General features: G+C 37.1%; 2 protein-coding genes across 2 annotated transcripts in view; one reads left to right on the top strand and one right to left on the bottom strand.

Moving 5' to 3' along the window:
• Positions 1-13,934, bottom strand: part of DNAH8 (dynein axonemal heavy chain 8) — a gene marked incomplete at its 3' end in the record, with an annotated part of 110,344 nt that extends 96,410 nt beyond the window's left edge. Inside the window, exons 1-5 of the mRNA XM_039347014.1 lie at positions 13,857-13,934; positions 9,742-10,268; positions 7,981-8,115; positions 6,118-6,202; positions 355-503 (exon numbers count right to left, since the gene is read on the bottom strand). Coding sequence (XP_039202948.1) covers positions 355-503; positions 6,118-6,202; positions 7,981-8,115; positions 9,742-10,032 — 660 coding nt within the window. The remainder of the gene's footprint in view (positions 1-354; positions 504-6,117; positions 6,203-7,980; positions 8,116-9,741; positions 10,269-13,856) is intronic.
• A 2,873-nt stretch (positions 13,935-16,807) lies between these two features.
• On the top strand, positions 16,808-24,398 carry GLO1 (glyoxalase I). The gene is made up of 6 exons (XM_039347059.1): positions 16,808-16,985; positions 20,105-20,187; positions 21,184-21,324; positions 22,986-23,053; positions 23,716-23,805; positions 24,244-24,398. The coding sequence occupies exons 1-6, from the start codon at positions 16,905-16,907 to the stop codon at positions 24,330-24,332; spliced, it is 552 nt and encodes a 183-aa protein (XP_039202993.1). The 5' UTR covers positions 16,808-16,904; the 3' UTR covers positions 24,333-24,398.
• The last annotated feature ends 1,115 nt before the right edge of the window (positions 24,399-25,513 follow it).

Raw genomic sequence — 25,513 nt, 5'->3', positions numbered from 1 at the left:
ATACTCTACTAACAATAAAGCAAACAAATCACATTATGGCTTTTTGTACTTTGTAAACCTAGACACTGTAACATTATACCCACCCACTGCATCTACAGGATGGGTTGAGGTTCAAATGCGGAAGTGTGTATTGCAATGTCATAATGCAATCCATGTGGCTTGAATGTTTACATCTGACTCTGGGGCTCGGGTACAAAAAAGTGGTGCTTATGTGGTTCAGAACAAATATCTATGCACTCACCAAGAATTAAGATTCTGTATAAATTATGGGCCTTATTTCTATTACTGTGCTTACAAATTTGATGATCTTGCTTTTTCGAAGAGAGGTAATAATGAGAAAGAAGATAAAAATACCTCATTCATTGTCTTAATGTTCACAGGCAAGTCATTTCTAGCACGTACAAAAAATAAGCACTGTCCTTTGAATTTGTCTTGAGATTCATCTACGTACAATTTCATCATTTTAGTTCCTTTGAGAATACCTGGGATTGCTCTCCCACACTCTGAAAATAAAAAAAAATATGAAAATCATTTTATCTTTTTTTAAATTGATTTCATTGTAATTTCCTCAATTGTTGTGAGCTGCCCAGAGTTGTTGAGAGTCAGGCGGTTGAATAAATTGTTGTTGTTATGGCTGTTGTTGTTAAGCTAAATTTAGCTGTTGTGGAATTACTTTGACATTTATTTTGATTAGGGTATCAAACTTCCCCTAGCTAGTCACTGCTATGTAATAAATACATCAGTTTGCGCAAAAGAAGTAGAAAGGTACAGCAGCAATGCGTGCACCCTTGGAAGAATTGAAGGACTAGATTGGGGACAGCTTATCTTGGACAAAATCTCAGCTACAAGTTGACACCAACTTGTCAATCAATCAAAATGTACATGTTCTCACTTCCGGTTCCACCCTATAGCAATATGGCTGAGAGGTCACTGGGCTCTGCACCCCACGGCTGATTTCACCCTGCCAGGGGACCCTAAATGGGTCAAAAGTCACCCAAGAGAGGTGACAAAGAAGGAGGGGCACCCCAATGATTGTGGAACAACAGCAATTGATCCCCTTGATCTGGGGGAAGCCCTCCAACCTGACAGGAGAAAGGCTAGCTGCACATCAGTATCTAGCCCAAGCTATAAGCAGCTGAAGTCCAAAAGCACGAACCAGAACAACAGTGAACAGCGTGCTTGAAATTGGGTGAGAATATCGATCTTCTCTCTTCTATTTTATAACTGAATCCCTGGAAAAAAAATCCCCAAAGCAAGAAACCCTCCGAAAGTGAGGGAGGGGACTAAATCCCCACCCTTCCATAGACAGAAGCAGCAAATTAACTTCTAAGGGGGAAAGAGATATACTGAAATGAAACTAATAACACTATAGTCTGGATAAATCTGAAAATTAAGAAAACCGTTAAGATTTTACACCCTAAAGAGTTTCAATGAATTTATAAAAAACAATAGCAATTTTATTGTTTGAAAAGGTTGGAAAATAACTACTCACATCTAATGGAGAATCAGAGCATACAACAACAGCAACTCTGACTCAGAAATTGGCAAAATGCCCAGAAACAAAGATTAATCTGTTCCCTTGAACTTTAATAATCTTCAGCCAAATAGAAAACAGCTGAGAAAAAAGAAAATATACTGAGCAATTTATAAGCTAAAAAAAAGTGTCTGCAGAAAAAGAAAACTTCAACTGTTGCCTAAGCTCAAGAATTGTTTGCAGAAAAAAAATTGACTCATGGCTAATCTTCTAGGGGGGAATTTACTAGAAGGTTTCAAAGTGCCTAAATACTCTGGATTGCAAATCTGACTGGTTGATAACTGACTCCTGAATAGAAAAATTGTTATAAAATACTGCTTTCACTGATACCTTGACAACTAGAAACACATTGGATTACAAAAATAATTTATAAAGATAAGAACTATATAAGACTTGATTTGGATGTTGAGATTGGCTGGCTCGATAAGGCTAATTACACAGACTATGGTACTGGTGAAAGATTATTTGGAGAGGGAGGACAAAACAGATACTGCATATTTTTCTAAAAGGGACAGGAAATCACACCAAATATTCCCCTCTGAAAGATCTAGCCTGGAACATCAAAGAGCTGCAGGAGTAATACTCCAAGACAAGACAAGTATTTTTCAGAAGAAAATGTATGCAATGCTACAACAAATTCAAATGACAATAGTTTCAACCCACGATGAGATCAAAAGCAACTTTGATGACATAAATGAGCACATCTTTAATCTAAACTTACAATTAAAAAACTCAAAAAACAATGATAAAGAATGAATAAACAAATCAGATAACAGAATACAAACTAGAAGAAAGTAATTTAAACTGGGAAGCTACAAATGAAGAGAACTATAACTTAACATAACCAGAAAAAAATCTACAAGATTTTATTACAACAATGAAAATGGAAAAGATATTTTATCCGAAAGGACGTCAAAACAAATTAGAGGATAAGAAAGAAGATTTAACAAAATGTATTATAGAGCTGCCAGAAAAATCATCAGAGTCTGGGAGACAAAAAGTGCATATCCTACTCAACCTGTCCTTCACACTCCCAACAACACCTATAAAAATACAGGAACTTCCTGGTAAGCAGAACATACTAACTTGGAAAGCTATTTGGCAAAAGACGAAGGCTAGAGTTAGATTTAAGAGATCTGATTCAACTTACCAGATAGAGTACTACATTATTAAACATTTGTTTGAATATGGTTAAAAGAATAAATAATTTTGGATATAAAGGGGCCCTATAGTAAGAGAGATAAGAGATATAAGTGGTATAGTATTTTTTATAATATATAAAACATTAAAATACTGGGATAAGGTATGTGAATGGAAAGTTTAGACATTTAAAGGTAATTAAATTTGAGAGAATTATGACTGAGAAGAATGATTTGAATACCGAGGGGAAAATAAGGCTTAAATAAGAATTTAGAAAACAGGATATGTAGTGACTCAGTAAGATGACTTTTATAAATATAGTTGAAATATAAACTGCTCAGAAAAGATTTTACATGTGGATGTTATAGAACAGTGATGGCGAACCTTTTAGAGACCGAGTGCCCAAACTGCAACCCAAAACCCACTTATTTATTGCTGGGTGCCGGGTGGGTGTGGCCCACTGGATGGGCGTGGCTGTGGTCATGGCAGATTGGGTGGGTGTGGACAAGGTGGACATGATCACCTCAATGTTGCTCGTGGGAAGGGACGCCTGTGGAGGCCGGGTAGGATTGGGGGAGATCCAGGGGGTCTCTGGCAGGTGGGGCGGTGGGCAGGAGGCTCGTCCTGCAGGGTGAGGTGAAGCAAGGCAAGGCAGGGTGGGGTTGCCATTGTCACAGGGCAAGGTGAGGCAGAGGCTGGGGCGGCTGCTACCTGACACCATCAGCCCCAGCGAGCGAAGGGTGCTGGGATGCATCCAGCCATGTGGGACCTCAGCGAGTTAGTAGGTGGCTGGTTGAAGAGGGACAGTTGCCATCTCCGGGGCATGGTGAGCATGCCCACAGAGAGGACTCTGAGTGCCGCCTCTGGCACATGTGCCATAGGTTCGCCACCACTGTTATAGGATATATAAGTAGTATGGTATCTTTAAAATATATGAAATATGAAAATATTGGGATGGGGTATGAAAATGAAAAGTTTGGATATTTAGGTAATTAATTTTGAGAAAACTATGACTGATAAGAATGGTTTGAATACTGAGGGGAAATTAAGTTTAAATAAGAATTTTGAAAATAGGACACATAGTGATCTAACAAGATGACTTTTACAAATGCAACTAAAACATAAGTTAATTAGAAAAGATTTATATATGGATGTTATTGTTATCTGTACAAACACAAAAATGTTTATATCTAACGTTGCATGTGTTGAAAATATTATTATATTTATCTAATGTTGACAAAAGAGAATAACATTGGAAGAAGAGAAGATCAAGGAAACATACTATTAATTAATATATTGATCATGGAATTATAGAAATTAATTATTATTGATTGTTTTTTTCATATATATGAACCCAGACAACACACTGTTTACTAAGTACTAAAGATTGTTATTGCAAAAAATCAATAAAATATATTTTAAAATGTACATGTTCTTAAATAGTCCATATTAACTTATATTTACCCTAAATCTATAATTTAAATTAATCCTTTGCTGACCTCTCATATACTACAAAACAATTGACTGTTCCTACTTGATATTATTGAGTACTAACAACAAATTTATTTTCTAAAATATAGAATATAAAACTTTGAAAAAATAATTCATGGAAAACACATACAGTATACTAATGGTTAGTCCTCATGTAATTCAGGTTATATTTAAATTCCTCCATGGCACCTCTAAAATTAATATTAAACATTAGTTTCCAAGCCATCATTTAGAAAATATAACATTATTAGGTATTAGTATTAGATCCTCCCATGCTATGTACCATATCAGGCAACAAAAAATACAATACAGTGATAAAATCCTGTGTGTATAAATTGTCAACGCTGCTAACATTGGATGTTCCTGCTTTGACAACTGATGAAAATGCAGTAATTTTCTCTTCTCCTTTACTATGCTTTTTCTTGCTTTTAGAAATAAGGTGCAACGGGGATGATGGTGGAACGAAAGCTTAGCTAGCCATAACAATAACACTGCTGGTGCTTTTAACTAATTGGGGAATGTGATTTATGACAGTTTATTGGGGTGGGAATTGTACTTTGTTATTTTGTATCCGGGGGAAGGGAATTTAGTTTTTGGGTTCAACTATGTAATGCCAATACTTTGTTTCCCAAATAAAATGTTCTTTAAGAAAGAATTTTGCCTGGAAGTTCTTTTGATAGGTTTCATCTATCAGAACCATGACATTAACCCAAAATTAAATCCTTTGGGCTCTATTAAACTGGCAACACTACCTAGAAGGGAGCAAGGTGCCTTTTGAGGTATGGACTGATCACAAAAACCTAGAAGCCCTGAAAAGTCCCCACAAGCTGTCCCCAAAGCAAGTATGGTGGGCGCAATACTTTAATTGATTTAACTTACATACCAGGCAGGAAAAACTTTTTAACAGACACTTTGTCCAGATTACCTCAATACAAGAGCCAGCGTGAAAAGGTTAATGAAGCAATTATATCTACACCACAAGCTGCTTCTCAACTAATGCCATGAAGTGCCCCCTCTTCGAAAGTCCCAAACCCTGATGACCCTGGGGCAAGGAAATTAAAACAGAAACTCCTCAACGATCAATAGTTCAAAGAAAATCAAACCTCCTTCACGTGCAAGGATGGTTTGGCTTACAAAGGGGGGAAGTTGTATTTGCCCGAAACCCTCCGCCTTAATGGTCTCCAGCATGGTCACGATGTGAAACAAGCTGGACACTTTGGATATTTAAAAACACTGCATCTGGTTCATCGACAATTTTGGTGGCTGGGTTTGAAACAAGATGTAGAGAACTACGTTAAGAACTGTGCTGTATGTGCCACCATGAAAAGAATTCCAGGAAAAACCCCTGGATTATTACAACTGGTTGCAGACCTTTCCCAGCCATGGGAAGAAATTGCTATGGATTTTATAGTGGAGTTATGTGAAAGTAGGGGGAATACGATAATTTGGACTGTGATAGATCTATTTTCAAAGCAGGCTAATTTCATCGCCTGCAAAGGACTCACGTCTGTCCAAAGACTAACCAAGATATTTCTGAAGCATATTTACAGGCTGCACGGTGCACCAAAGTGGATAATCTCAGACCGAGGGGTGCAGTTTATGGCCAAGTTCTAGATGGGCTTCCTCAAGTTAATTGGCTCGTCACAGGGACTATCGTTGGCTTTTCAGTTGTCTATGAATGGGGCGGCTAAAAAGTGAACTCAATGGTGGAGCAGTATCTCAGATGCTATGTGGATTATTAGCAAATGAACTGGACTGACCTCCTCCCTTTCGCAGAGGTGGTTTACAATTCTTTATTATACTTGCATTTTGAAAATATAACATAGTGATAAAATCCTATTTGTATAAATTCTGTATTATTCTACATGATTGGCTCTTTCTTTGTATGCGTATTCAAAACCAAACAATTTACTTTTCTCTGAAATTGTGATAAAATCATTTTTAACATTTACCTATGCCAGGAGCTTCACCCTCTTGATAGATAAACTTCAGTGTTCTGTTTCCTCCTTTGGCAAAAAAGCTATCAAATGCTAGCAACTATTAAAAAGGAAAGATAGGATATAAATTCAACATTTTGCCAAATCACCACACTATTTATTTTTTTAAAAAATCCCTAAAGGAGTACTAGTTGTCAAATATTAAAGGAAACAATGCCTTTAAGATGTTTTCAGTTGTCATTATGTTGTTATGTGTAAAATTCCCTTCTAGCTTGATTAAGAACAAAACATAGAGAGGGACCTGGTAAAGATCAGCTATACCTAAACTCTTGAGAATAGTTATATTAATAAATCCTATCTGTTTTTTATTTCCTCAAACAGAAAAATCAATCAATCAGAACAGAGCCGGAAGGGACCTTGGAGGTCTTCTAGTCCCATCCTCTGTTCAAGCAGGAGACTCTATATACCATTTCATATAGGTGGCTGTCCAGTCTTTTCTTAAAAATCTCCAGTGATGAAGCATCTACAACTTTTGAAGACAAGCCGTTCCACTGGTTAATTGTCCTCACTGTTAGGAAGTTTCTCTTTAATTCCAGGTTGCTTGTTTCCTTGCTTAGTTTCCATCCATTGTTTCTTATTTTGTCTTCTGGTGCTTTGGAAAATAAGTTGACCCTCTCTTCTTTGTGGCAACCTCTCAAACATTGGAATCCTGCTATCATGTCACCCCTAGTCTTTCTTTTCTTTAGATTGGCCATACCCAATTCCTGCAACCATTTTTCATATGTTTTTGTCTCCAGACCCTTAATTGTCTTAGTTGTTCTTCTTTGCACTTTTTCCACAAAGTCTCAACATCTTTTTTGTAATATGGTGATCAAAACTGGATGCAGTATTCCAGGTATGATTTTAATATTTTAAATTAAAGATTTGGACAGGAAAAACCTAGAACTTAGATCTTGGAACACTGGCTTTAAAAAATACCTGTGATGGATATTATAAAATTACACATAATGGTCAAAGAAGATTGTATAATTTATTTAATTTATATTTAATTAATTTATTAGATTTATATGCCTATAAAAGGCTGGCCGAAGCAGTACGTGTGAATTTAAATGGACTCCAGAAGATGGTAGAGGACAGGAAGACTTGGAGGAATGTTGTCCATGGGGTCGCGATGGGTCGGACACGACTTTGCAATTAACAACAACAACAAAAAGGCGGGCCACAATCAAAATAAAGTTGAATTCCTGAATTTATTTATTGCTATGTAGAAGGCATTTCAGAAAGTATTTGTACTCTTTATACTGTGACTTTTTGGTTTGATTATCTGAATCTCCCTTTCCTTCATTCCATACCATGTGACTATGTATGCATAAATTTATATGTATATATATATGTAATCAGACCAAAAAGTCACAATATAGAGTACAAATAAAGTACATTCTAGTCATAACAGCATGCACATTTGATTAGAACAAAAAACAATATGTAAGTTGTTCATATGTAAGTTATTCTGATGTTTATCTGGATTTACACATTGCATTTAATCATAATGCCTTATATTTTGGTGACTCTGCTGCTGAAAATCTTGGCATAGGTTGTATTAGTATTAGAGCAGAGGTCGACAACCTTTTGGGTACCCAGGACCGGTTATGTGGAGAGAGGTTTTTCCACAGACCAGAGAGGGGCGTGGTTTTGTGTGCTGCCTGCATCCTGTGGATGGGGCTTTCCTTGTTTGTGCAGACCGGTTGCTGGCATGCCGCAGCAGCCCTGTACTGGGCCATGTACCGGGGGTTGGGGACCCCTGTATTAGAGGGTGAAAAACAGAATGAACACAGTTTTTAAAATGTTCCTTGTAAAATGAATGTAAAGTAAACTCACTGTTGGGCCATCCAGGATTAATTCTTCTACTGTTCCAATGTCTAATCCAAGTTTGTCAGAGAGAATTTCAAAGATATATTTATATGCAGAATTAACCTTCATTTTTCTGCCTTCTCTTGCTTCTTTGTATCGTGCCTAGTTGGAAAAAAATGAAGAAAAATTATGCAACAGTTGTATGTTTACTGTTTATTGTTTCTATGGTACTCATATTTTATTTCAAATATATTAAATAGTATGAAATTAAATAACGAGCAATGTTCAACCAGTTTATCCCTATTTCAGTTTCTCTTGCCTTTCTTTATTATTTCCCTCCCGTTATTTTCTAAACAGTTTCTTGAGGTAGGGATTCTTTAAATGCTTACACAATAACATAAAGATAGAAATGCATACATATTACTTCAAGCTCTTAGAAATGCAAATGTATATATGCAAAATGTGACCTGAAGCAAAAAAAATCAACATTGAAGTTTATGATTCTGCTCTATATTGTTGTGGTTACAACTGATTCTGATATGTTTTTGAATTTATTCAACTAATACACCAGTTTTAAAAGAAAGAAAGAAAATAGATTACAGAAAGGAAGGAAGGGAGGGAGGAAAGAAGGAAGGAAAGAAGGAAGGAAATGTACTTAGTTCATAATGGGACTAATGAAAAATGGTGAGGCAGTGAGCCCCTTATTTATTTATGCATTTAGTCAGTCAAAATATTTTGCATACTTCAAACAATGACTTCAAAATAATTCTTTTTAGGACTAAACCCCAAATGAACATGTTTGCCCTAAAAATAACAACAAATTAGTGGTGAACAAAGTTTTAAAAAGAGAAGAAAAAAGAATGCAAAAATGAATTACAGTAAAAGGTTACTTATTTTTAAAGGTACAACACTGTAAATCATAATATGATATTTCAACTTATGAACAACAAAAATATTCCATCAGTTCTTCTGAAAAAAATAATTCCTGGCCTTTTCTTTAAAAAAAAAAAAATCAATGGCTTGGTTTCAAGAAGTGGCAGAGAGACATTGGTGCCCCAGAACATGATTCTTTCATCAAAATAACAAAAGCATTGTTGCATTGTGGGCCCTGACCCTTCTGGAAGTGTGTGTGATGTCATGACATATAGAAAAGTGATGGAGTTTGCATTGCAATGGCAGAACATGCTTCCTCATTCTGTTATTCCGCAATCCACCCCTTTCATGGATGCTGTTGTGCAATTTCTATCAGAATCAGTTGTGACAGTTATCCCAGCTAGTTAAGGTTTCAGCCAAGAATCCTGGTATGAAATCCCCAGTTATTTTTAACTGATATTTGTTTTCCAGTTTACTTTGGAAAATGTAAATAGAAATGTGATGCATAGTTGCCATTACAACATTTTCCTTGCTCAGTCCTTGGAAATATGAGTGCCATGAATTATTGATTTGAGAAAATACAATCCCCTCCCAAATTCATTCATGAATTGCAACTCTCTATATTGTTCTTTTTGCAAATATCTAATGGACCACTATATAATAATCCTTGTGGACCCAGAAATATATGATTTGTCCTTCTTAATTATATTCTAAATATTTTGGCCAGTTCCAAGCTGGATGTTAATCAAATCAAAGGATCTGAACAACATATTATCCTAACTGTACTCCTAAGGATTAGGGTTATTATCATGGTAATATGTACAAAGAATTTAAATAGTTGGATCAAGAGACAGGAATCGAGCCTAATTTTGGAAAGTTCAAAAGTTTATTACTGTGTGCATCATGATTACAAACCTGTTTTTCTTTCAGCGTTTCCTGCAGTGACTGAACTCCACTGTTACTTCGGCGGAATTTAGACATTCTACGGGTTGCAGTTTCCCCGCCTGCACGAACAGAGGGTTTCAAACGAGAACGGTCTAATAAATCTGCATCTTTCATTTTGGAGAGAGGCTCATCCTCAGGGGGTCCAGGACCAGGCTCTATAATTTCTGGTGGAGCAGGGATATCTGGAGGAGGCTGGTTCTCCGCTCGAGCAGCAGGCTCATCCTGAGCAGGGTCTGGATTAGTATCTGCTGCATTCTCCATTTTTATTCCTGTGCTTTATAAATAAGACTTTAGTAACTGTTGCAAGGTGATAGTTTAGAATAGAAGATACCAAATGTCTTAAAGTGTGTATCCCTTACAAAAAATTATATCTTATACCTAAACTTAAATTCTCCAAATCCACCTGTAGGCATCTACCATAATGTCCTCAAATGAACAGTTCAGACTTACTGCTTGACCATCTTGTCCTTTCCTCAGTAGCCCAATGGGGAAAGTGGCTGAGGGAGAGAAATGAAGGATTGATAGAGAAAGAAAGGAACACTTTGATGCTCTTCATTTGTATCAGGCCCTGAACATAAGAGCCACAGTGGCACAGTGGTTAGAATGCAGTACTGTAAGCTAACTCTGCCCATTACCAAAAGTTTGATCCTGATCAGCTCAAGGTTGGCTCAACCTTCCATCCATCTGAGGTTGGTAAAATGAGGATCCACATTGTTGGGGGTACTGTGCTGACTCCCTAAATGGCTATAAGCATTATGAAACAATATATAAGTCTAAGTCAGGGGTGTCAAACTTGCAACGTCACATGATGTGTTGCCACGTATCACGACTTTTTTTCTATTGATGGCAATGGGCTGGGCGCAGTTTTGCCATGGCGCATCCGGCCCATGGGCCAGCAGTTTGACATCCCTGGTCTAAATGCTATTGCTCTTATGCAGCCCTCAAAAATTTATCTTTGGAATAATTCTTCTCTACAGAATTATTTCTGATAGAATGGCATACAAAACTGCAAGGACAGTTTTACTCTGTTGTGTTGATGTTGGGTAAGAAGGCAATACTAAGGTCAGTCACATCAGGAAAATATTCCCTGTCATCTGACAGAATCCACTTTCTTGGCACCTTTCTTGGCAACACAGTGGTGCCATTTTGCAAAAAAGCCCATAAAAATGAACTTTTAAGCACTCTTGAGAATTAACTACTTTTCAGATTTTCCACCACATAGCTAGGGAAAAATGCCTGGTTCACATTACTTTTTCTGCAGAACAGCACCTATTGCTTCCAAAAAATATTTCTTGGAAGCTTAGGCCATAAGGATAATGCAATCAAAAGGTATTATAAAATAACAGTGTCTGGAATGATTGATTTCATTAGATTCTGGTATAGCAGAGTACTAATTCCATAGTTCACTCATGATCTACAAATACTCTTTTCTATTACAATACCAAGTATGCCTAATAACTAAGGTATTTTATTGAACACCTTTCTTTTTTAGATATGTGGTTTTTCTTTCTTTTTTCTTTAGAAAATAAGCCATCCCTTTATAGCAGACATGTCAAACACAAGGCCCAGGGGCCGGATGTGGCCCACGAAGTCATTTCATGTGGCCCGTGAAGCCATCCTGGAAACAGTGAGGGAACGGCCCCCACTGCCTTGGCCCTGGCCAGCAGGAGCCAATGTACAATTTTGTGGTGGCCATCTATGCTGAAACGCATTCAGTCTTAGCTCCACAAGACTGTCTGGAAACAGCGAGGAACCAGCCTCTGCTGTGTCGGCCCCGAACCCTTTGTGCATGCTGGGAAGGTGTCACCCTTTGTGAGGAATGAAGAAATGCACCATCGTCTGGAAGTGGCCAGCAAATGGTCCTCGCCTACTTCACATATCCGGCTTGATGGGCTCTGGCGGAGGGGTTTCAGCAGGCAGTGAGGCTCCTCCAGTGGACCATGCCTTGGCACTTGCCCCAGTCCCACCTCCTTCTGCCAGAGACCCTCAGATCTGTCCTACTCCTGCCCAGGCCCCCACAGGCACCCTTGACGTAAACGATGTAGAGCTGGCCATGCCCACCCAGTAGGCCGCACCCACCCTGGCCACACCCATCAAGCCCCCCCCAGGGGCAACCGCAATGCTGATGCGGCCTCAATGAAATTGAGCCGAGGTGGCGCAGCAGTTAGAGTGCAGTACTGCAGGCCACTTTAGCTGACTGTGTTCAGCAGGTCAGCGGTTCAAATCTCACCGGCTCAAGGTTGACTCAGCCTTCCATCCTTCCGGGGTAGGTAAAATGAGGACCCAGATTGTTGGGGGCAATGTAAATATATATATATATATATATATATATATATATATATATATATAGGTCTTTGGTTGTTCGGGTTTTCTCCCGCGTAAAATTGGAAGTGTCTTGGCAACGTTTCGACGAAGTCACATTCGTCATCTTCAGGCTGGTGTTTTTAGCTTCTTGCTTTGAGCAGCAATGTGTGGTTTTAGCTGTTTCTTCCTTTTAACTGCCAGTGAGGGTACTGCCAGTTAAAAGGAAGAAACAGCTAAAACCACACATTGCTGCTCAAAGCAAGAAGCTAAAAACACCAGCCTGAAGATGACGAATGTGACTTCGTCGAAACGTTGCCAAGACACTTCCAATTTTACGCGGGAGAAAACCCGAACAACCAAAGACCTATATACAAATACCCGCGAAAACCTCAGAAAACATATATATATATATATATATATATATATATATATATATATATATATATATATACATTGCTTACTGGTGTACACCGCTTAGAGAGTGCTTGCACTTAAAGCGGTATATAAGTCTCATAAATAAATAAATAAATAATAAATTGAGTTAGACACCACTGCTTTATAGGTAAAAACCAGATCAATTGGATCTGAACGCCTACTGGCAATCAGTACAGCTACTATAAAACTGGTGTTCTTCTGCTAAACTTGCTCCTTCTGTTCAGCATGGGAAACACTGCATTTTGTGACCAGTCATATATCAAAGGCTATCTGTGCATGCTTTTATGTTATAAAGAATAAAAGTCAATGTATGAAACAATATATGTATGCTCTAGAGGCTTATTAGCAAGGATAGGGAGACTTACAGTGAATGATGATGTAAATTAGTTTTAGCTATATTCCCTTTTCTGTCTCTGATCTCATGCCTTTAATTTTTTGATTTACTATTACTCAGGACTTTTTTTGTCATAAAACGCCCAGAACGGAGTTCCGGCACCTTTTTTGGATGGAACCTTGTAGGGTAGGCAAGGCGAGTTGTATGACATGTATGAGTTCCAGCACCTTTTTTTAAGGAAAAAAAGCACTGCTATTACTTGTTTTTTTCTCTTGGCAAAATGTGACTTACCCCAATATGGATCAGAATAATGGGTATTATTCTGCAGAGAATAGCAAATAATTTTTATTTAATGCTGATTTATTCTAAATATGAGATGAAATAACCTTTATTGTCATTTTTTCCTGTGGGCACACTGGCACACATTAAAAATGAAATTCTGTTGCCTGTTCTCAAAAATGTACACATACATAACACACCTATAGACATGCTATATACATATATATATATATATATATATATATATATATATATATATATACCTACACCCTTACATATTAATACATATAAATATTAATCACTGTCCAAGAGTTCACAAGGTTGATACTGTATGGAACAAAACTGTGACTGAATCTGGATGTTCTGCTTCAGATACCACGAAGCCTCATCCCAGAAGGTAACAACATATCTGATCATCTGAGTTATTTCAAAATTAGAATACTGAAAATAAATAAACAATTATTTGAAATAAAATCTATTTAAAATAGTTCTTTTCTTCTTTTAATGTTTAAGATGAGATGTTCCTTCATATACTGGAAGATAGGAAATTAATCACTGGAATCTTTAGAGTTGCATATAAACATTAATTGATATAATTAGTACTGCTGTCTTTAAAGAGCAACACAACAGGCTTTAGGTAGAACAAGAGGGCAATGAGCTTGTGTCTAAATTAATCAATTTTCCTTATCTCTTTCTCAAACCAAACTCAGACCAAAATTGTTTCTTCACTGACCTTGTTGAAAAGATGCAAGGAAATGGACAGACAGCTAGGAAAATCACTTCATCCACTGAGTGTTAAGCAGTTTCCCTCTTGAGCTCAAAAAAAAAAAGAAGTCTAATAAAGGTGGGCGGATGAATTCAGAGAGAGCACATTTGCAGCAAAACTTCAAAAGGCTTCAAGCACTCAGCTGGGACTATAAGTGGAAGGATATGGAACCTTTAAGCTGTCCAATGGCCTCATTGGCAGTTGAGCGCAGAATCTATCAGTTTAATTAATGGAATGGAATCAAAATGCAGCATTACTGCCCAACAGTAGGAATATCTCATAGATATTGTGCTGTTGCTGCAGCAGATGGTTCCTGGAGTGTGGTCTTTTCAAACTTGCAAATATTCATAATATGACCAAAGGAAAAAGGCTTGGAATCAGCATATCTTTCCTGCTATTTATTGTATCTCACTCTTGGGGAACTATTGCTATGTATGGAGACTTTATTTCAGTTTTGCTTCTAAATTATTTTAAAAATATTACATAATCTTGAGCATTTGATTTAACTCCTGTTCTCAGAAATATTAATTTTATATAGAATAGTAAGTCCCACATTTTAACACTGCTATCATTATGTTGAATTTCTTTGGTACTGGAAGAACTATAAATTCATTTTTCATATTTAAAACTTAGTGAATGCAATACCCATCTTGTCCTTTGCACAATTTGAAGCTATAGTGTTTGATTCTAAAAGGTACCTGCTAGTCACTTTTTGAATTTCATTTTTGCTCAAAAGCTTCACAGAGAAATAATTCTAACCTATTAGAGAGAATTGTGAGAGGGTTAGCAATCTCTGCCTCTTGACTGATCATGAATAAGTGATCATCTGAATTATATTGGTCTGGTGAGGAACCAAATCAGTAAGAGAACAAATTATTCATGTAATTATAAAATATAATAAATTCTTCGAAGTAAATAGTTTGTTGGTTAGTGTATCATTCTAATCTCCAAATTGGTTTAGCTAAATCATGTTTAATCATGGGCATGCACGTTATATAAACACAACCTGAGAGAGTGCTGTGGTAAATCAAACAGTCATTTATAAACCATAGTTTATTACCTTACTGTGCTATATTAATTCAGTATCTTGGCATTTCTTTCTAATCCAGGGGTGTCAAACTGCCAGCCCACAGGCCGGTTGCATCATGTGAAGGCCCTCCAGCCCCAGCTCCGGCAATGCAAAAAAAGTTGCAATACGTCACAACATGTCACATGATGTCACGACACGCAAGTTTGACACTTGTGTTCCAATCCCTTTAAATTTAGACTCTCTTGATCAACCTTGATGTTATTTTGATTGATATGTATTGGCAAAGTATGACAACATGGTTACAAATGCTTCTGAATTACTGAATAATGTTATTGTGTAACTTTTTCAAACATCTTAACAAATGTTCAGTTTAAAACTGAACTCTTCAGAACATTCTGGAAAGTTTATGTCATAAAGAAGTTTAAAATTACAGTAAATTTGACTCAGACAATTAATACATTTTACTCAGTCCAATTGTTGCTGATTATTATTGGTTTTTGAAGCTTTTATGTTAGAAATTTTCCTCCCATAATCATACAGGGAATTCTAATAGATCTTTTGAGATATACATATTATGACTTACAATGCTTTGGATTAAAGGCAAAAAATTGCATCACTGTGGAAAGAAGTTCAAGCATCATACCTCCCTGAATTCCTTAAACCAAACACCTTTTTTCTGAGATTGCACTGCACACACAACTCCTTTAAGGAGTTGCAAGCATGCATTCTCCAAAGCAGCTTTGAACTGGAAGCCCTGTACAGGCTGCTCTTTATAAAGATAGTGATCAGTGACTTTTTCCCTTCTTGTGTTCACTTCTTTACACCATATATTTTTTCTGGGAAGGTGGAATAATTCAAAAGAAAAGTACAAAAAAAGGATCTGGAAGAACTGGAGTCATTTAGCCTGGAGAAAAAAAGGAACGGGACAGTACTTTGAAAAGCCCTGCAGAAAAAAGTTAAAAACCTGCTCTGTTGCTCCGGTCTGTCAGACTAATCCAAGAAAATTACCCCAAGGGAGTGCTATAGAGTAGTAAACCAAAGACTGTAATTTTATAAATGATAGTTTATGGTTTACTATGCTGAGAATTACTTCTGCAAATCTTGCCAAGAACACTGCAGGGACTGGTCCAGGCAGTTGCCAAGAGTCAATACTAACTTGAAGGCATGAATGAATTGCTGCATTAACTGAGCCAACTCATGTTTTATTGAATAAGCATTTAAGCAATATACAATGGGCAATACTAAGTTGGAGAACATTGTTTTAATAACAGCTTCTTCAACTGCAGCCTTCTGCTCAACTGTTATTAACCAAATGTCTTATTTGCTATAATAAACACTGACTTTGAAAACCAATGCTTCACAGCCATCATTAGATTTCAGAAAATGGGATTTTGTGAGAATACCAAACAAGTTAAAATTTTCCATTAAGTCTCCCGTGGCTAAGTATTTTACTCAATTCTTTGCTTTTGAAGAGCATGTTCAAATTAATCGTTCTTTATTGGATATACGGTATTAATGGAGTTTTAAAAAGTTAAATTACTTAACATGCATAATTTTGTTTAAAAAAACTGTACTTCTTTTAGTTCTCTGCAGTCAACTACTGTATAAGTCTTACTGTCGCTGCTCTTGACAGCTACTCATCTATTTTCCATCGTTCCCCTGCAAAAGTGAACTCGCAATAACACCTAACTTCCTCACCAGTAACAGGGGATGAATCATCTTTTCTTTAAAAGGAATTGGGGAGGTAACCCTTTTGCTGCAAAAAACGCTGGGAATAGAAGGAAGATAATAAAGTAGATCTGCTACCGCAATATACAGTATGTGGATGTAGTAGCCCAAACAACAGTTTTGCCCGATTTGCATGCCTTGCCTCTATTGGCTGAAGAGTCTCATCGCTCTTTTTTCCCACTTGTCGCCTCTAAAATACGCTACTGGGAGGGGACGGACCGGGCGTCGGTGTGGCTGTTCTGGTCCCTGGTTGCAGCATGTCGGAGCAGGGCGAGTTGAGTGGTCTGGCCGATGACGAAGCCTATAGTGCCTGTTCCGACCCTGATCCCAGCACGAAGGTAAAGGGGAGGAAGTGACTTTCAGGGAGGAGGAAACATTTAAAGAAATAGCGAGAGCTTGCTGGAAATTGGGAAGAGGGCCTCTCTTGATTTCACTGCGAATAACTTTCGCTCCGCCAAAAGAGCTCGTAGGATTCAGGCGTTGCAGAATACCAGGGTGGAAGCCAAGCAAAAAGTAACCTCAAGTCTTGACTGTCGGAGAATCATATCCTTCCCGGAATGTTAATAAAATAGAATAGCAGAGTTGGAAGGGACCTTTGGGGGTCGTCTAGTCCAGGGGTAGGCAGCCTCGGCTCTTTTATGACTCGTGGACTTCAACTCCCAGAATTTCTGAGTCAGCATAGGTGAATCAGGAATTCTGGGAGTTGAAGTCCACGAGTCATAAAAGAGCCGAGGTTGCCTACTTCTGGTCTAGTCCAAACTCCTGCTCAGGCAGGAAGACCTATACTATACCATTTCACACAAATGGTTGTCCCATCTCTTCTTAAAAACTTCCACTGTTGGAGCATTCACAACTTTTGGAGGCAAGTTCCATTGGTTAATTGTTCTAACAGTCAGGAAATTTCTCCTTAGTTCTTTCTTTGATTAGTTTCCATCCATTGCTTCTTGTCCTGTCTTCAGATGCTTTGGAGAATAGCTGCACTCCCTCTTCTTTGTGGCAACCCCTGACATATTGGAACACTGCTATATGATGTCATCCCTACCGTAGTCCTTTTCATTAAATTAGACATACCCAATTCCAGCAACTGTTCTCTATATTTTAGCCTCCAGTCCCCTGATCATATTTGTTGCTCTTCTCTGCATACTTTCTAGAGTCTCAACATCTTTTTTACATTGTGGTGATCAAAACTGGATGTAGTATTCCAACCTTGGCCCTATCAAGGAGCTATAAAGTGGCATTGTCACTTCATGTGATCTTGATTTACATGTCGCTTCATGCCAGCCTTTTCTTGCCTTTGGTGCTGAGTTTGCTTGTTTTCTTGCAGACATTTCATTACCCAAACTAGGTAACATCATCAGCATCTGCAAGAAAACAAGCTCAGAGAGCACCAAGGACCCTCATTTCAACCCTGGGGTACAAATATTCTTTATTTTCCATCCTGGTCTGTGCACTTGACCAGCACTTCTCATCCTCTGAAACCTTGCACAGTGAAAGTCTCAATTCATATCTGGACAGCCTCAAGTTCAGGAAAGCAACTCTACACATTTATTTTATTTACTTTATACTTTATTAACTATCCTACTGACCATGATAGATCTGTGTAGCCAATAAAGGAGAATATGTGTAGCTCAGGATTGAAATGAGGGTCCTCATTTCATTTTATTATTGAAACTAGTACCAGTCCTGATGATGTTATCTAGTTTGGGTAGTGAAACATTGCAAGAAAACAAGCTCAGAGCACACTAAGGACCTCTTATATCTACATAAGACTGTAAGATTACACATTGAGACCTGAACAATAACTATTTTAAATGCCTTCTCAAGTGTTATCAGAATCCCTTGAGGTACTTTATATTCTTCGCTGTTAATAATATACTTGTGTTGGTATTTACTTCTACCAAGTTTAGGGAGATTTAACACAGGGTAGTCGATTGTAATTTTACGTCTATGGAGATTCTCAGTCATCCAGGTCATGGTTGTCCCAAAGGTGCTTTTTTCAGGAGGCAACTGGACTTTCTTGTTTTTCTTTGAAGATGTATTGCTTCTCATCCAAGAAGCTTCTTCAGCTCTGAATGGAAGGATTTATATTCCTTGCAGCTGTCTACAAGGAATATAAATCCTTCCATTCCCCACCATCCAGTCAGAACTGAAGAAAAGTCTTGGATGAGAAGTGAAACATCTTCAAAAAACAACAATAAGAAAGTCCAGTTGCCTCCTGAAAAAAGCACCTTTGGGACATTGTAATCTTGTTTATATACAGTATATCTCTGGGAATTAGCTCCATTTCACATACTATAATGTGCTTTTGAAAAGATAAAATAGAACTATGTTGCAAGAGTTATTTAAATCAAGCCTCTCTTACCAACAATTCTTCATGTTATCCGAGAGCTCCTCAGGAGAAAAAATGGTGAGAGTAAGAGTGACTTATGGGAGAGATTTGTGACCTTTCCTGCCTTCCCCATTGACTTTGCTTGTGGGAAACTGGCAGGGAAGGTCACAAATGGTGACCACCTAATTGCAAGGCTCTGCAACCTTCTTAAGTGCAAGGCAGTTTCCAAGCATCCGAATCACAATCATATTACTGCAGGGATGCCATGACAACCTCAACTTTATGGACGGCTCATTAGTCCCCCTCATTCAGCACTATCATAACTTGAACAGTCACTGAACAAATGGTTATACCATTCTGTAATTCTTTAAGCCAAGCAAATCTTTTTCTGGGATTGCATTGGGGATGAAAGTGGTTTAAGAGGTTTCAGGCAGACATTCTTTGAAGTATCTTTGAAGCTGAAGCACTCTATAGCCCTTCATAATATGAGGCACCGATTGGGGATCTTTGCATCCCAATGTGCATTTTCTTTTTAACAAAGTTGGAGTAAGTAGAAAGAAAACATTATGAAAAATCAGGGAACTGAATTTCAAGTCTTAAATTGAAAGATTGAGAGCACTGGGTTCATTTAGCTTGGAAAAACAAACTCTAAGGAGAGCAGGACCACACTTTAGAAATCCCTGAAAAGGTGACACACACAGTCTTTTCTGTTGTCCCAGAGAACATGAAATGAAATAATTTCCTGAAGGATCCAGTGAAAGTTAGAAATATATCAGTAAGAACAGATGTAAAGTGAACCAGTTATCAGGGAAGGCGATGTATTTAAGGAAAGCCTGGACAGTCATCTCTTACAATGTTTTGATTTAGGCTGAGCAAAAATTTTGAACTTGAAGCTGCCTTTTAAAACAATAGTTCTTTGATTGTTATTCAGTATTCCAAGCATCAAAATAATAACGTCTACCAGAATCCTGTTAAAACGTGCAAATACTGACTATGTAATATTGTGCTGTTAATCTGATATCAAAACAAATATCATTTTAGTCTTGGCTATTTTTTTTTTTGTCCCTAGGAAAACTATGTTCTATGTTGTTGAGACTTCTGATTTACCAAAGTTGTATTTTTCTGTAGGACTTTCTTATGCAGCAGACAATGCTAAGAGTAAAAGATCCTAAAAAATCACTGGATTTTTATACTAGAATTCTTGGGATGACGTAAGTAAAAAGAATTTACTTGTCTTCATGAGCATTTTAACCATCTAAAAACAAAAGATTCTTGGATCTAGTCCTCCGCTAATGAAATATTTTAAGCTGCTTTAAACTGTTCCAACAATTTGGAAGGACTTTGAGAAAATTTGGCACAGAAGAGATGAACTACTAAAGAAAGAAACAAAACCCCTTTTCCTTTTCTTTGATGAGAATCTCAGCTCAGTAAAAGGACTTTTTGTTTTGTTTGTGGGTATAATGTTTGTGTCAATAATTTGAGTGAGAAACATGCTTAACTCTGCCTTTTCTCCAAGGTTTGAAACAGAATGTTGTTCCTCCCCATCTCACTCTACCAGTAGATTGGAATATATTTAGGTGTGAGGCAGTATTCTTGAGTGGAAATTCCCAGTATGCTAGTTTCTGCTTGCGGCATGTGATAAAAGAAATGTGGGCCCTACATTAGACTTGTTTTTCTAAGAACAATAACTAAAAAGTATCTTTGAAATAATGAGAAACCAAATGCTTTGGGCTACCATACTTATATGTAGTCGGAATTAAAACTAATTGATGTATTAAGTAAGGATTTGGGAGATGTAAAGTGCATTCATATCTCTCTGCTCAGAAGTAATTTTGTTCAGCAATAAAAAGCAAACTATAGGCTAATTTATGTTGTTCATCACAAATGTTTTTGAATAAAAAATCCAAATATTTTCTGAGTGAAAACTGGAATTTTATATAAGCAAAAATGTTGAATTTTCTTCAGCACTGCCATAGTAAGGGTCCTTCTGGATTTGATCTATGTAAGAAAATAATACAACTTTCTTTCTTGTATGCTGTTGTTGTCATTGTAAACCTCATGTTTATTTTGAATTGATTTTTTTCAATTTAAAAAATTGTCAACAGCAGTTCTAAAGCTGATCATCAAAGGACTTGGTACTGTGTTACAGTGAGGAAACTGGAAAAATGTTTAGGATGAAATAATTTGTATGTTTTTTTTTCCTTCAGCTTACTTCAAAAATATGATTTTCCTTCTATGAAATTCTCCCTCTACTTTTTGGCTTATGAAGATAAAAATGATATTCCAAAAGATAATAATGAGAGGATAGCATGGACCTTTTCTAGGAAGGCCACAGTAGAACTAACACAGTGAGTGTATTCTTTGAAATCTGGTGACTGTTGCATATTGGTTTTTCCCCAGTCCCCAGGTTTTCATCTATATAATCTTCAAACCTGGAGATTTGAGAAATGAATAAGAAATGATCTTTTTGCAAACTATGGATCACCTAGAAGAGAGAGGGCACACTTGAAATAATTTTTTTAAAGAAAGGTCTGGTTCCTGTAGAGGGTATGAAAATGGTCTTGAAGAAGGAAATCAACATCCATTATGCAAGCAATAATTTAACCCAGACGGAGGAGATGAGGAAAAAGTTAAGAATGCTTTACCTTGATTCTCTTTAGTGTAAGAAGGGAGGAGAGACTCTCACTCAGGTTTTCAGATTCTGATATTATACTGTATAAAAATAAAGTAGCGTTCCAATAATTCATATGGTGTCTGTGTCATAATTTACCTACTCAAAGGACAGGTTCATATAAAGGAATAAATATCCTGTTTTTAATGTGTCCTAGATGAACTTATTGTCAGATATGGATTTTTTTTTTCAGTGTGTGTAATTAATTTTAAACTGGAACAGGTGTCTTATTTACCAGCACTCAAATAAATAAAAATGAAAATAGTCCCTAATTCTACTCAGAGTGGAAAGAAATTCCAAGAATAACTGATTGCTTAACAGCTACAACTGATTGCTTAACCGCTACAATTTATCACACAAATTGTGGTTGTTCTCAAATTGTGTGACTGTAAAATTACATTAAAATAAATGTGATAGTCCTTGGCTTATGGCTGGTTGCTTAATGATCATTAGAAGCTCCCCAAAAGTAGTTACAGCCTGTTTTCAAAGTTTCTATGACCATAACCCACCCATCCCGTCACATGATTGGATTTGTGTGCTTGGCAACCAGCTCACCTTTGCAGTTATATTCCTGGATTTGCAATGTTTTTTCCAGTTCCCAATGTTTATTTCCAGGTATTCCCACTGGGGAATATTGATTTGCTTAATGATTGTGGTGGTTGGGGATGGCTGCTGCCCAGTATGAGAGGGTGTACAGGCATCTACTGTGGTGTCAGCTGGGGTCAGCAAAGTGCAGAAAAGCCAAAAGGATGGAGATGGTTAAGGAGAATTGAAGCATCCCTTCCATTGTAAATCCAAGTGGGCTACCAATCACTTGAATTTTGATCACATGACTGCAGAGGCACTATAACAAGGTTATAGTGTAAGTACCATTTGTTCAATCTCATTGTAACTTGAATATCACTAAATGAATGGTTGCTAAGCAAGTTCTACCTGTAGTTTTACAAGTCAGGGTACCAGACTCACTGTGCAATAAAGAAGCAAATTCCTCCTTCTCCTCCCCAATGATTTACTTCCAGCTTACATCAAAGCAAACAAATCCTTGTTCTTTATAAGTTTGTTTGTTTGTTTTGGGTGCAGCTCATTTTTATATGGATTCTTTTAGTATACAGTAGCTTTAATTTATCTAGATTTGAGCAATAATCCCAATATAAACGGATGCAATTTGCTAATGGTTAAAATTTAGTTACTGTTCTCTACATTTAGTTTAGGCTTTTCTTTAGTTTCTTTAAGCATAAATGTTTTTCAAAAAGTTTAGCTAGCCTCTAATTTGTACTGGAACTGCTTAATATATATTTGTCCTCCACTTGTTCCATTTGTCCCCTTTCTTTCTTTCAGCAACTGGGGCACTGAAAATGATGAGAAACAGGCTTACCACAATGGCAATTCAGACCCCAGAGGATTTGGTAAGTTTTGAAAAAAGCCAAAATGTATTAACTGTGTGTCTTTTATTTCCAGAAAAGTCTTCAAAAGAAAAGAAAAAAAAAAGGGGGGGGGGACCTCTATTCCAGCTTCATTTTTTTTTTAATGTTTTGATGGATGAAAACTTTTTTTGTGAAATAAAACAATGGCATTGGCTCTAGGACCAGCTCTCCCCAATTTAATGCATCCGGTTGTATCTGTGGAAAAGTTGTCTTCCATGAAACTATTCCCTGGTGCCAAAAAGTTGGGGACTGCTGGTTTAGTTTATTGTAGCAAACTAGGGATTGGACTAGATGGATATAAGATGCCCAGTGATTCTCTGGTTCATTCAGTAAAGTTGTATCTTCTTGATAATCTCTAAATTTATTGAATTATAATTCTCATAGTCCTGTCATTGAGTTTCAGACCTGGATATAAATGATAGGAGTTGTACCAAATGCATCTGGATCACATCAGATTGTGGCTGTTCTCTTTTAAATGTAATTTTAAATTAATAGATTTCTTTTGTATGTATTATGGAATAATGCTTGTATTTCCTGTTTTTTTCCCAGAAAAAATAGATTTATGTCAGTGCTTTATGAACAAAGGCATTATTCATATATTGCCAAATGTTGCACTGTTTTTGATTATTCTGATTATTTTTTAGGTCACATTGGAATTGCTGTTCCTGATGTAAGTAAAGCTTGTAAAAGATTTGAAGAACTGGGGGTAAAATTTGTGAAGAAACCAGATGATGGTGAGTGTGCTGTGAACGAATAATTGCCTTTTTCTTTGTATGTAGTATTGAGATTAATCGGTGAATACATCGATCATATCAAATTATATATACATATATGTAGGGTAGCATGATGTGTGTCTCCAACCTATTTGTCTATTTCCAGCTTGCTTTTTGCAAATAATAAAAATCTTGTCTCTGGGAAGAAAATTCTTGGAGAAGAAATGATACTAATCTCGGAAAGTTGTAAAGTGGGATCCAATCTGGGTCGGTCACTGGGACCAGAGGTTTGGTCTTCTGAGCTTTTGGACTTATGCTGGAGCCCCCATCCTCAAGGAACTTCTGGTGACTGACCCAGATTGGATCCTACAACATTATCCTGGGACATATATACCTTGTAAAAGCTTAAAGTGAGAATTATACTGGAATTTATTAAAACTACATATTCCTCTTTTATAGGTAAAATGAAAGGCCTGGCTTTTATTCAGGATCCTGATGGCTACTGGATTGAAATCCTGAACCCTAATCACATGGTGACTTTAATCTAGGTTAGAAATAACAACAATCACTGTGAACATTCGTCAATAAACTGTTGTAACTTCTTTAAGGGAAAACAATTGATGTAATCGGGGAAAAAAAGAGTAGCTGATTATGTATTGTGTTTCTCCTCTCCCTACTTAATTTATGAATTTTTCTGTGAACTTGAACACTTTTAGTGTAATATAGCAGAAGAATGATTCAGATTGGTGGTTACTGATGGTCTCAAACTCCTTTCTTTTCCTTCTCTGTGCAAGGAGAGATGGGAAGCTGAATTTTGGCAATTTCCTACTCAGTCTGAAGACAGAATATTCTAATATTTTTATTTTGAGGCATGTAAACCTGTGGTTTGATGTGGATCATTCTCAAAACCAGTGTTGTTAAGATCTTTATCAAGGTGTGAGTTTCCAAATCTACCATAGAAAAAATAGCTTTTAGCTTTTTGTTATTTAGAAATTTGCTTCTGTTTCTACTAAGCAGGGGTCTCTGGGGGTAGAAAAAAGCTTCATAACTGATTTTTTTTAAATGGTGAACCACAATTAGGACAAGTCATTTGAAATCAAGTGAAATAGGGCCAACTTTTTTTTAAACAATATTATTTTGCCATAGTGCCTGAATGCAGTCAAATGTTCTGAAATTTTTCTTCTGGAAAAATGTTTACCGTATATTCCGGCGTATAAGACGACTTTCTAAACACTTAAAATCTTCGCAAAAGTCGGGGGTCGTCTTATACGCCGTAAAAATATTACTCAGCAAGTTTTCTCTCCCCCCCCCCCCTCTCACTCAAAAAGAGTCCTAGGGTTATTATTAAAACCAGCCGATCAACTAAAGATATCTCTTTCCAGCCTCTATACTGGGAGTACGATAGGCATTATCTGGCTGTCGTGACAGTAAGATTTCCTGGAGGTTTAATCTCCATTCTGTAATGCTACATTGCAAACCATCTCCTCTCTTCTTCCCTCCCTTTTGCATCCCAATTCCTTGCCCACCCCTCCAGAACTGCGGATTGGTAGTGGCCATCCCCTGATTAATTCATTCAAAGGAAGTAGAAAGGGATGGCCCATGTAATGGGGAAGGGGGGAAAAGAGTTGTAGGGTGGTTTTTTTTATATAATGAAAACAAACCTAAGCATCTGCATCCATTCGAGGCACTTCTCAGTGCTTCTTCATGCAGGCTTTTCAGCGTTTACCTC

This window comes from Crotalus tigris, unplaced genomic scaffold (genome assembly GCF_016545835.1).
Source record: "Crotalus tigris isolate CLP2741 ecotype Arizona unplaced genomic scaffold, ASM1654583v1 scf7180000018048.2368360, whole genome shotgun sequence".
Taxonomy (NCBI): Eukaryota; Metazoa; Chordata; class Lepidosauria; order Squamata; family Viperidae; genus Crotalus; species Crotalus tigris.
This window is presented reverse-complemented; position numbering and strand designations above follow the sequence as displayed.

Coding starts and splice junctions, on each gene's coding strand:
- GLO1 (XM_039347059.1), top strand. CDS start 16,905: ATGTCGGAGCAGGGCGAGTTGAGTGGTCTGGCCGATGACGAAGCCTAT. Junction 21,325..22,985: donor GCCACAGTAGAACTAACACA/GTGAGTGTATTC, acceptor TCTTTCTTTCAG/CAACTGGGGCACTGAAAATG. Junction 23,806..24,243: donor TGTGAAGAAACCAGATGATG/GTGAGTGTGCTG, acceptor CCTCTTTTATAG/GTAAAATGAAAGGCCTGGCT.